General features: G+C 39.4%; 1 protein-coding gene across 3 annotated transcripts in view; it reads right to left on the minus strand.

The window, feature by feature from the left end:
- NCOA2 (nuclear receptor coactivator 2) overlaps positions 1-12,647 on the minus strand; it is a 185,074-nt gene that overhangs the window by 15,386 nt on the left and 157,041 nt on the right. For all 3 annotated transcript variants that reach the window (XM_041412552.1, XM_041412551.1, XM_041412554.1), the window contains 5 exons: positions 10,402-10,612; positions 7,084-7,293; positions 4,847-5,062; positions 4,090-4,219; positions 912-1,077 (listed from right to left, as the gene is read on the minus strand). In XM_041412552.1, the coding sequence (XP_041268486.1) occupies positions 912-1,077; positions 4,090-4,219; positions 4,847-5,062; positions 7,084-7,293; positions 10,402-10,612 (933 nt within the window). The remainder of the gene's footprint in view (positions 1-911; positions 1,078-4,089; positions 4,220-4,846; positions 5,063-7,083; positions 7,294-10,401; positions 10,613-12,647) is intronic.

Consider the following 12,647-nt stretch of genomic DNA (forward strand, 5'->3'; position numbering starts at 1 on the left):
GTGTTGTACCAAATAGGCTTGGAGACAGCTTTCTCATGTTCAAAGCAGAATTTCATTGGTCCTAGTTCATATCTAAAATGCAGACTAGTTCACAAGTTATGCTCAGGGTGCTGATGAGTGCTGGGGAATGAAATGGGTATTGCAGGTTCCTCTGAGAATATTAAGTCATTGTACAAACATATACTGATTTTGGAAATAAAATTCTGATGCCAGAAGTGTCATGAACTAACTTTTACTCAAAATACTTTTATTTTTCCACTTTTTTTTTTGCACATATAAGAATGAAACAGGCAAGAACCACAGGGAAATCAACAAAAATAACTGTGGGGAAGAATGGATGAAAAAGCATATAACAAAATGTATCAAGCATGCTTGAAGTTTTGAACAAAAAATTACAGTTTAAGTGCTTGGAATGGAATCAGCTGCCTCAGATAAATCTCATCCCTTAACACATATTAATCAGCTAAGGAAAAAACCACGGGTGAATTTACACATCTCAGGTTTGCTAATCCAAAAGCTTGTTGCCCCATCACACTAAAATCTATCCTGCTCCTCGGCTAGGTCTCCTCGGCTCCTAGGTCTTCATGTTCTTATTTTCCTATTTCCTATATTCTGTTGGTGGCCATGATCTTACCTTTTGTCCCCCTACAGCTGTTCCTCTGACCACCATTTTTTTGTTTTCATCAGTTTAGTTGCTTAAAGCAGGTCAGAAGAAGGAGATCTAGGTGAGGGTGGCAGAGGAGAGGAAGGAAGACTAAACCAGGGGCTGAGGAGAAGTTTTCAGGTGACACTGTGCCATGAAATGGACTTCCACCATCCTATCTTGCAAGAAGAACTTTTTCAACTCCATCTTGACAACATATTTTATAAAAGCCATATCTAATACATGCAAAATACCACGTTCAGTATACCTGGCTCACTAGTTCAGGTATTCCTAGAGCCCTGTCGATTTCTTCTAAACCATCAAAATTCCTTAATGCCATGTAAAGCTGATCCAGGAGAGCACCCTCATCACTTGGTGACTCTGATGAAGGATGATTACACAGGAGATCATCTGGTGAGCTGCCAAACGGTTGCCTGTGAAAACATGAACAGAGGGTTGGCAAACAGCTGCTGGCAAACATGAAATAATATCAGAGGATTAGTATTCACACTGAACTAACAAGTAGAGACAGAAATTATTTTAATTGCTGCCAATTTTGGTTAGAAAGTTATTCTGGGTGGAAGTCATGCTACCCAAATAAGTAACTAAATGACTAATACCTGTCAAGACCCTACAAGTGTGGTATACCTGACAAGAAGGAAAACCCAACAGAGGTAGCCCAAGTGCAAGTGCATATTACAGGGTCAACAGAGGAACTGAGAAGTCAGTATAGAATATAGTCACTGAAGACAGAAGGCTAAAAAACTGTGTTTTTAAAACTAGTTGTAACTTTGAATGTCTCACGTCCGATCAATTATATTATCACAAGTAGTACTCATTTCCATAGACTCTGCCCTTAGCTGGTTTTCCATCAGGCTAAGCAAGCCAAAGAGGTCACAGACAGGTCTGTGGATTGTCTGATCTCGCACAAGCTGAACATCTGGAAGAGCTGGGCAGAAGCATGAGGGAGCAGGGAGAAAAGGACATTCCCCTTTTTGCTCGCAGGAAAACACTGCATCAGCCCACCCCAAATGCACACTTGGTAGCAGTTTATACACTTGGTTATGGGCCCTGGAATGACATCAGCAAGAACTTGGGTATTGTCAGGCACCATGTGATGACTCTATAAATCCTGCTTACCTCACCCCTGAATTTGTATGCGAAGCACACTCGCAGTTACAAAGGCAGAATAAAGGTTTGTTATAAACCTAAAGGACAGAACTTCCTGAGAAACCAACTAAATCTGAAATAACACTTTATCTGCAGCCAAATGACATGTTTTTGTTCTGCAGTTCACACACCTGCCCTGCTTCACGCACACTACCACAAAACTGCAACAGAAAATAAAAAGAGCAGAGCATTCTGCAGGCAAGGGCAGCTACAATATGCACATCGTGGAAGAATCCCATCCCAGATAATTACTCAGAGACAACAAAAGCTGTCACCCATGGAGGGAGGAAAAGCACTATATGTGAACCCTTTTTACATGTCTGTTTAGAAAAAACAAAGAAACATGTTTGTGTATTTAGTTTCCATAATGAGATATATGGTTGCCATGGAAGTCTAATCTCTATGTCAAAGCTAAGCAGCAGAGCTGCATCGTCAGGCTGCACACTGAATGAACTCAAGGGATGGCAGGCAGGAAAACTAATAAAGATATATTCTTTTTAATTGGATCCCAGGCAGTAAAAAAAATAAAAATAGGAAGGATATATGACACACCTTTTAAACATAGCAAAGTATTAATCAAATTCATATATAGAGAAATTTCTCTAATTCCCATACATGAAATTATAAATCAGCAAAAAGGAAAGGGCAAAAAAAATCCTTTGATTCAAACTGCTTATAAACTCTAAAGATAACTTCTACAGAGTGATCTATTATATGGAAAAACAATTGATGAGGCTAACAAAAAACCCTCTCTGAAACCGCAAATGAGTGTGAACACACATGATACAGAAAACTAAAACATTTGTGAAATTCTGTATATTAAAAAATGACAATTACTTACAATTTCTCCATTTCTTTTATATACCCCAATGACAATTTTAATTTTTAATTTAATACATTTTCAATCTAATACAACTTTTTCACTTAATACATGGCAACCATCAGATTATAAAAACAGCAATCTTGGGGATTAATAAAGCAAGAAATGGCAGCATCAATCAATTAATAGTCCCTGGTTGGGGTGTAAATGATCAAAATATTGTTACTTTCAGATGCAATGCAACGGGAATGTTTTCCACCATCTTTGGCTATAAGGATATTAACTGTAAGGAATAAGGAAATTACACAGCTATAAGGAAATTACGACAAATGCAAAGGTAAAAAAAATGGAAGAATTAACTGCATGACTCGCTGACCAGACATGACCCTGTATTTTCTTTTAAGGTGTAGTTTTTAAACTGAATAATTCAGTCATACAAACAGTGCATTTTGCATATGGATATGCTAACTGAGAGAAACACCAGGAAACATCTCGAAAAGCATGGAATATAAGAAAGAAAATGTCACATATATTTATGGACAGTATTTTTGGGCATCCTAATGAAAACTAAAAGTAGTCAGTAGATTAACACTTTTTTCAAACATTTTTTTTTCCAAATGTATCCACTTAATTTTCTTTTTAGCAATCCCTCAATTTACTACTTACACAATTGAAAATATTTAAACATTTTGCACTTGCTTGTCCATTTTGCATTCCTTAGACATTCCATATATACACAGTCTCTCTAAAGTAAGCTGCAGACCTTTTGGAGAAGACATGGCTCTTTTTTAAGAAGTATAAGCTGCTTATAACAATTGTGCCATCACTTAGAAGTCTTGATGATGAATGAAGTTATTAATACATTACATGTGAGTTAATGAGTTGTGACCAAACTGCAGTTCTGATCACCTGAGGAGGAGCTAATTCAGGGAGGAGGCAGCCTTCCTTTCACTTCATCTTTCCTTCCTCCTCTTTTATAGAATTTAGGTCAATTAAAAGAACCCAAACAAAACATAATTAACCATGTCCTACATCACTTAAAATGCTACCCTGCTGCAGGAAGGGACAGCTATTATGACTACACAGTCATGGCTAGTACTACTGGCACTCTTCCACATTTAGTGTTAAGAGTAATTGTTAACAACATGAACAGCAAAATCAGACAGAATCATGCCCACATTAATGCTCCAGAGCTGAAAAATGGTGCAACTATCCCTCAAGTGCTGGCAGCATTCATTGTGATACAGAACTTTCGATTCATTCAACACATTACATGGCAAAGAGAGCATTTATAAATATGACCGGGACACACATACATTTCATGAGCACAAAACAATACAAAAATTAAATTGATGTACATTTGTTGAATGGTCTATGTAGAACTTTGTTTCCATGAGGAGTGTAAATTATAGGCATTCAAAATCTCTCTGTGTTCTGATGTGACACCAAGACTCACCTGTTCTGATTACCAAAAGTTGCCTGTTCTATAGGCAAGATGCTGTCTGGCCATGGTGCAGTCTGATTTGGAGGTGCCTGCTGTTGGCTATACTGAGGTCCTCCTATGTTCATTTCCAATTCAGATGGCCCTAATCAAGAAAAAATAACCATATCACTTTTCTGAAGAGAAGCATGTTAATTCTTTCAACTGAGTTACCTATGATATTGTAAAAGCAAAAAAAAAACATTAAGACTTCAGTAACATTACACTTAAAAGCATCATTATTCCTTTTTTAAAATTTGCTTTTAAATTTTGAGAAAATATGAGTATTCTGAAAGTGGTTCAAAATTATAAAATAGCAGATACAACATTGTAGATGCAAAAATGAGTAACACAAGCATAAGAAAAAGATTGTACATGGAGTCAGTATTATAATGCACTTGCTTTAAAAGTGACCAGGAACCATTATCATTCCACAGCATATGGTCTAAAAAAATTCCACAGTCTTTAGTGAACCAAAGCAACTTCATGTCCTCTTTCTTTGGCCACACAACAGTGGAGCTACAGAGTAGCAGGAACTGTCCATATCAAAACATGTTAAAATTCAGCATTTTTGACACCTTCTTTCCCATGTCCACAGGAAAATTTCACTGGAACATATGGCTCTTATCAAATCTATAAATGAACTGAGGATTTCTTACTTTCTTTTTTTTCTCCTGTTTCATCTTTAACAATCCAGCATGCGCCAAAAGGAACAGCTTCACATGAGACTTACCCATATTCATGACCTGAGATGGAAGCATCTGCCTTGGGCCAGGCTGGTTGCTGGGTCTCAAGGGGATGCTGGCCGTGGGGTTGCGGATCATGCCTGCTTGCACCGGCCGGTTCATGGCGCCAGCCGTGGGCGCGCACGTCACCCTCACCGCGGGAGCCTGGCTGCCCCAGTCTCCCGATGCCATGGCAGGCCGAGGGGCATTGCCACCAATCATTCCTGCACAAGAGCCAAACACGCTCAGGTACCAGCACATGATCAGAACAGCCTTAACACTACTGCTGCCTGAGGAGCTGCATTTTCAGCAGTACCAATGCAGTGGTTTCACTCAAAGCGCACTGCACCACCACAACTGCCCGTCCAGGTGTGCAAAGCTGCAGAACGAGGCCTTACACCGCTTAGCTGAGGGACTGGAGACTGTGATACATCTTACAAGAGGAAGACCCTTTTATCATTTCCGAAATGCTGCTCAGGGTAAGTGTTCCCACATGTGGTCTGCGACAGGTGCCGAGGGTGTGTGGATAGCCTTAACTTCCTTCCTCAGGAAATGAATCACGTTTGCTGATGTGTGTCAGTGCTTTACTTTCCAAGTGCTAAGTGAGAATGGGGACTTGAGTACCAACGTGTTAACACTAAACACACTTACAAATTAGAAGGATTGAGTATCCAATTGTGTTCTGCAAACATCTTTTGGCTACTTCTTTCACTTGGAACCCAGAGCCTTCAGAGCTTCAAGGCTCACCCAGATAATCTCAGACGAGTGTACAGTGCAGGGAAATTACTCACAGGAACTTTCCGATAGATGCTGAAGTTCATTACCGTTATTATAGGGGAAGTCCTCCCACATCTACTGTAAACAACTGATATGTTTTATTTACACTTGGAATATATAGAATACTGCACTCTGATAGCAGCCAAAAAGCCTCAAGCAAAACCCAACACAAAAACCCCCGAGTCCCATAGATAGCTGTCATAGTATTTATGCATTTCAATTTTGTATCAGTCAAGAGAGTAGATAAAACACTGATTTCAGGTTGGACTAGTGGTTCAGATAGCTTTTTTTCAGTTGCATTAAGCAAAATCCCTAAATGAATACCAAAAGCCACACAATTATTACTTGTCAGTTCAAATATTTGGTGACATACAACCAGAAAAAAACCCTCTGAAGAGAGTCTTTGTTTCAGCTGCTGTACAAAATTTGCTTTAGTGTTACATCCTCAGGTTCTGTCCATTTGTGTACATACTCTATCAAATGAAAGATGTGCTGTGCTAGAGCAAGGCAGGGACACAATAATATTCACTAACTTGTATATATAAGATGAATAAAATCCTCTAATAGGTACACAGAATATGACAAGAGGACACTTGAAAGAATGCAAGTTGATCACTAAACTGCTTAAATAAATGCAGCCTTTGGCTGCATGTCTCTTTTAATACTGATGCAAATTAAGTATACAAATTTGACATCAAACAGCCAGCTGAGAGGATTTACAATGCCCATTTATTTACTCAGAGCTCTTAGAGTGCTTGTCGCACACTTGCACAATCACAGATTATGCACTAGTTGAAATAAATCCATCAGCCAGACTGTATACAGAATATGAAAGTAAGAGGACACTTGAAAGAATGCAAGTTGATCACTAAACTGCTTAAATGAAAAAATGCAGCCTTTGGCTGCATGTCTCTTTTAATACTGATGCAAATTAAGTATACAAATTTGACATCAAACAGCCAGCTGAGAGGATTTACAATGCCCATTTATTTACTCAGAGCTCTTAGAGTGCTTGTCGCACACTTGCACAATCACAGATTATGCACTAGTTGAAATAAATCCATCAGCCAGACTTTTCTTGTCAAACAGGCTATATGTTTGTTCATTATTAGGTGAACACGTTGTTAATTGCAACATCTGATTGTTCCCAAAAAGCAGCTAAGGCTACTAAGTAAAGAATAAATTAAGGGCAAAGCCAACTTAATCAGGGCAACAGTATTGCCCATGACTTTGTTTTGAAAGACCCATCTCTATTGGTAGGTAAAAAGCAGTGCATAAAAGGCAGGACTAAAAATATGCAGACACAGAAATTCAAAATAAATATGCCAATACATAACATCCACAAAACAGACTTCATGGAGAGTAATAATCTGCACTGGTATTAACCCCAATGTTAAGCTGCACATGCTACAGCCTGTTACTCAAGTATATTTGAAAAAAAAAAAAAAAAAAGGAAAAACCATCTTACCTGCACTGCTGTTGCCTAAAGTTCCTTGACTTCCTATCATCCCTTCATTCCTGCCCATCAGTCCCGGCTGAGGTATCACTGAGTAGGGGCTACTCGTTCTTATGGGTGGGAAAGTTCCTGCACCTGTTGGGTTCTGCAGTGTTATGTCAAGTGGTAAATTCTGGTTTGGTAACAACCTGCCCAGTTGCCCTGCTCGTGGGTTATTAAAAGCTAGACAGGAGGAGCAAAGAAAAAAAGCAAAGTTACAAAAGTGGAAACTTCACTAGGTTAAAAAAAAAAAAAAAAAAAAAAAAGAAGAAAAGAACCTAGACACAATTAAAGCTCCTGGGCTCAGCTATTTAATGTTGCATAATTCACTCACTCCATATCTGTCTGAGAAACATCCCTTCTTGACATTTAAATACAAATTTCAAAATGGAACATTCTGACACTAAACACAAACCATATATGACGTATATTTAAAGAAACTTTAAATGATGCAATTTAACTGACAGAAGAGCCACTACAGCAAAATACACCACCATGTGATGTGCATACTACTGCCAATTAATCTTATACCTAGTAAGACTGTAAATGCATGCAGATCCCATCCTGAGGCAGATTGTTAGGAATTATCTCAGTTTGGAAAGTCTTCCAGCACAAGCTGTGCCCCTGAAGAAGTTTTCAAAATTAAGGACGGACTGACTCTATATTGGATCCCACAGCCCCATTTCAACATGTCCCTCTTAATTTTTTGGGTTTTACATTTTTTGTCATTAATAAAAAGAAATACTTCTGTGATTCAGTAACAACAAAAAACCAGTCCAGAAACAGAGCTGTGCCACCATAGTATTCTGATAAAAAAAGAACCATCCTTGACAGCTACTGCCACCTTTATGTAGCTACTTTCTTCTGGGTTGTGCTTTTAAAATCAGCCTCTGCAAATTAAACAGCAGACTGCCTCAGCAAAGTGAGTTTCAGACTGTGACTGGCAAGCATCTGGCTCAGCTGGTCTTTGGGCAATGTTCCAATGCATGAAAGCATCCTCTGTGCGCTCAACTAGCTCTCAAACATGAATCAAACACTGACCTTGTAGCTTTGATTCCATTTCCAATCATACCCATGAAATACATGCAAGTAAATTAAACATTTTTGTGAAAATGTTATTTGCAATACTTTCAGATAACTTCCCCTAGAAGAGGCTCTAATGTAACAGCATCCTTAGAGCGACTTCTGCATTTTTGTGTTCATCACATTACTGAGAAGTTAAATTAATTCCTTCTTATTTTAGATCGAAGTAGTGCTACTTTTGAATCTGAAAACTTAGATGAGGTTTAGCAAGTTTGTAAAAATGCACAGAAATATCTCACAACAGAGGTCTCTTTTATTTTATAAAACCAGACTACAGGAACTCACTGTATTCTTTTAAAATGTCAGTTCTCTGCCAGGTGCATTTGTATGTATAGAAAATATATCATATTACAAACACCTAATTCCTAACCATGAGATTTAAGTTTTGTATTGTCTGCCTGTTCAACTAAGCAAACAAAACTTACTTATGAAGCAAAAATTACTTTCTCAAGATTAGGGATATCACAAAGTCTAAGGACTGAAGCAAAATTAAACTTCAGTGACCGTTTCAGAACAGTTTGCTCCAGAAGTTTGACACATCACACAGATAAATGAGTTACTTTATGTGCAGCTTTGCCAGCACCAACTGATATTACAAAAAGGAATTCTGGAAATGCAGCACAAAATAACAACACAGTTGATGACCTGTGATGGTGCTTAGATCACATCACCTCCTGCTTATTCTACTCTTTGTCAGGATGGGCTGAAGGAGGCTCCCTATCCCCCATGTAACAGACTCTAGCAATTTGGCAGATCTAGCAGCCTTTCTGTTTTTCAACAGGCAAAAATATCTGTCTGTTGAAAATAAATGTAATTCATTAAAACCTGTAAAATTAAAGTTTGGTATTTCATCAGAAAAAAACAAGTATAAAAAACCCCAAATCTCTTTTGGAATTGTGTATGATTTGACATTCATTCCACATTGCTTTTTTGTGAACATATGAAAGGCCCCTCACTTTTTCTGTGGACCTGTTTTCTGTATGATCTTCTACTGAACACAAGGCAGGAGTTCCTAGGGGAATCAGGCACAGACTCAAGACTGAGCCGAGGGAGAATATTTTAGGGTTTTAATTTAGATGGGAAACAGGATGCTTTTAGAGAACTGCTGCTAACCATGAAGCCACTCTCATTTACAGTCATACTGCTACTGTACTGCCAGTAGCTTAGAAAGCAGATTTAAAGCCTTAGAAAGCCAAAAGGCTGGAAGGAACAAACAGACCTTGCTTCAGGAAGAATATGCTGAAGACTTCACATGCATAGAGATTTCCTTCTGACTTTAGAGGTGCTGCTGTTTGTACCTCTATACTCACAAAAGCAAGTATATAAAACCCAAGCATCCTTCTCTGGGCAGCATGGATAACAAATGATAATTTAAGAATATGAAGTGGCCTTAATATGAATTTAAACATGAATATTTATTGATAGAATATTAGTATTTATCTAAGCATTTTTAAGTAATTTGAGTGAATTTGAAAGTGGCTCAGTGTCGGTTTAGTATTATCAGAATGGCTAAAAATATTATCTAAACCCTGTGTTCAATAAGAAAAAAACCTAGAGCACATCTAAGGAAGTAAATAGATGTGGCCATCCTAGCCAACAGGAGCAAAAAATGAAGTAGTGTTTTTTTAATGCTGTTTTATTCAACATTAGTACTTGATAATAGTCCTGTCTTGCTTACTTTCCATCACACCATGATGGCAAACCAAGGTTTCAATGCTGATTTGTAAGCTGATTAATAAGGTTAAGGAAAGCTGTCAGCTGGAAGCGACTCAACTAAAAGCCACAATCTCAAATTAAAGTTGGCTATTCTTAATCTTCTGTCCGTCTATTAATCTTGTGGTTTTAGAAGAAGACTCTCCTTCATGCTTAGAAAAGCTTTGCTGCAAGAGCTGCCAGAAAAGAATGACCCACATTGCAAAAAAGTGCACGTGCTCTCCATGCCAAAACCCTGCCAACAGCAGCGTCACCTATCATGGCAGGAGGGGATGTTTGATTTGAGGGTACCCCTGAGAACATCTCTGGGGACACAGAGTTCCAGGATGTGTGAGCTAGACACAACTCCTGTGTGCCTGGAGCTGGGAGGACCGCAGATGGCGCTCTGTCCCCACACAAGAGCAGCCCAGGACGGGGAGCTGCCCAGCTCCTCCCTGGCTGACCGGGGCACCAAGAGCCCGCACCGGGGGGTTCCCGAGCCCGGGGTGCACTCACTGCTCTGTGAAATCCTCATTGCTGGTTTCTGGGTGGCCACTGCCGCGCCGGGGCTGCTGTCACTGGTGAGCTGCATGAGGTCATTGATGATGGCTTGCTTGTCCACCGAGCCTGCTGGCACACCTGGGCGGCTATCCGGGAAAAGCTGCGGTAACTGGCTGTTCTGCAGGTCATCCAGAATCTCTTCCAAGTTATCCAACTCACTGCCTGGCTGCAACGAAGAACACAAAACCCACAGTACAGGGGGCTGCTCGCCTGCTGTTGGCCAAGCCAGGCAGCCCCCCAGTGTCCTCGGAGGAGCCTGGCAACAGGCCTGATGTGGAGGAGGCTCACAAACCTGCTGGAAGGGGACTGGGCAGGCTTCCCAGGGCTACTCTGCCTTGCTTTTGGGGAGCCCAGTGTGGCACTGGCACCCTTCAAAAGCCCCGCAAGGGGATGGCTGATTCCATACCTTGGGCAACAGGGGGATTCCTCCCTGTGGCCTCTGTGATCAGAGCGGACAGCGGGGATAACAGGAGAGCCAGGAGTGCTGAAGATGGGGGTTTATGTAGATATAACTGCTATTTCTTTCAGCACACTTGTATTTCTAGTCTCTTTATGACTTGATTAAAAGCATACAATCAAAAAGTTACTTTATGGCTATACCAATTCCTCATATGCCTTTTCTTTGTTATATTCAAAACCTGAACACTGAATAACTCTACAGAGGTTAAGTGGCAAGATATATACATTGGACTGGGAATTTATTTTACTCCCAACTTCCCAAACATCAAAAATAACTTCTCCAGAGTATGACAAGAGAAATATACATATGAATTTACATTTAAACTCAGTTGAAAATTAATGAAATAAAGACGGGAGAAAAATCAAGTTCACTTTATACTAACATAATTACCGACCTGCTTGTTTTTCTTGTATACTGATTTTCACTGGTATTCTCTTTTGTCCGCTTCTCTGTCTAAAACCTCCCAGAATTAAAATAATTTTCTGACTGAAATGTGGAAATCATTATAACTCATTGTAATTCTCAATCCTAAACTCTTGATAAGAGTAAAACTTGGGTAATAATTAAGAACAGGGTGTCCAGTTTCAGTTTACCACCATCTTGAACAGTAAATATAACAGTATTGATAACAAATATCTACTCAAAATCAGTGTCTTCGTTAGGAAATGTGCAATGACAGAGAAGAGGCAGAGTGAGCAGCCACCTGTGAAGGATGGGGAACTGAGAAATAACACCACAAACATGCGGAACTGAAATACAATTCTTCCTGGGCTTTTTTTTTTTTTTTTGGTCCTTCCCCACATCATGAACTTCTTACTGAGAGCAAACTTGGGCCACAGATCACAAGATACTGTAGAAATACCTGAGATGGCTTTAAAATACCTACTGAGGTTCTCACAGGTTAGCTAGGAAGCACTACACATTAGTCTGTACAGAACTCCTGCCACCACATCTAACCTGCTCCTGGGAAGTCCAGCTATTTTATTCAAAGGTAGCTAAAACGTCCCAAGGTTACACTGCTAAGTGCTTTTTTTGGGTGACTGACTGCAAATAATCACGGTGTTATTTTTTATTATTTCTACATCATGCCCTCGTCATATAAATTGTAGTATATGGTGCAAAAGAGGAGGGAATTCACCCCATTAAAAGGCAGCATGTGGGTGATCTAGAGACTGGTGTTATTGGCAAAATGGTAGGAAATCAGAGAATCAGAGGACTGGAAGAAATCTAAAGCCTCCAGGCAAAATCAGTGTATGCCATTCCCTATGGAAGTTCATACAACTGCTTGTTAAAGACATCCAGAGACAGAAAATCCACAGCTTCCCTGGAGAATTGGTTTCAGCACTCTGCCATCCTTACTACTCTTGTATTTTTTTATCAGTATCAATACAAAATCTCTCACGCAGAAATTTAGACCCTTCCTTCCAATCATATTTTGAATCTGGAGAACATACTGTGCTACCCTTTCTTTTCCTAACTTTTTTCTGTATTTGAAAACATGTGTCCTTTTGTGTTCTAAGCTGAAATGAATAAACAATGTCAACTTGTGAATTTTCTTCAGCAAACAACCTGTTTTCTAGGCCTCTCATTACTCTTGTTGCTCTTGTGGATTGCTTTCTGTTGACCCACACTTTTGCTGAAGCCATGTCCAAGACAGGACTTAAAATGAAGCCTTATAGCTGCTGGGTAAAGCAGAAAATTTCCTCTACACATAGTATGCTTTGATGGCATATTCCAGAAA

This window comes from Onychostruthus taczanowskii, unplaced genomic scaffold (assembly GCF_017590055.1).
Source record: "Onychostruthus taczanowskii isolate IOZ18803 unplaced genomic scaffold, ASM1759005v1 scaffold4, whole genome shotgun sequence".
NCBI lineage: Eukaryota > Metazoa > Chordata > Aves > Passeriformes > Passeridae > Onychostruthus > Onychostruthus taczanowskii.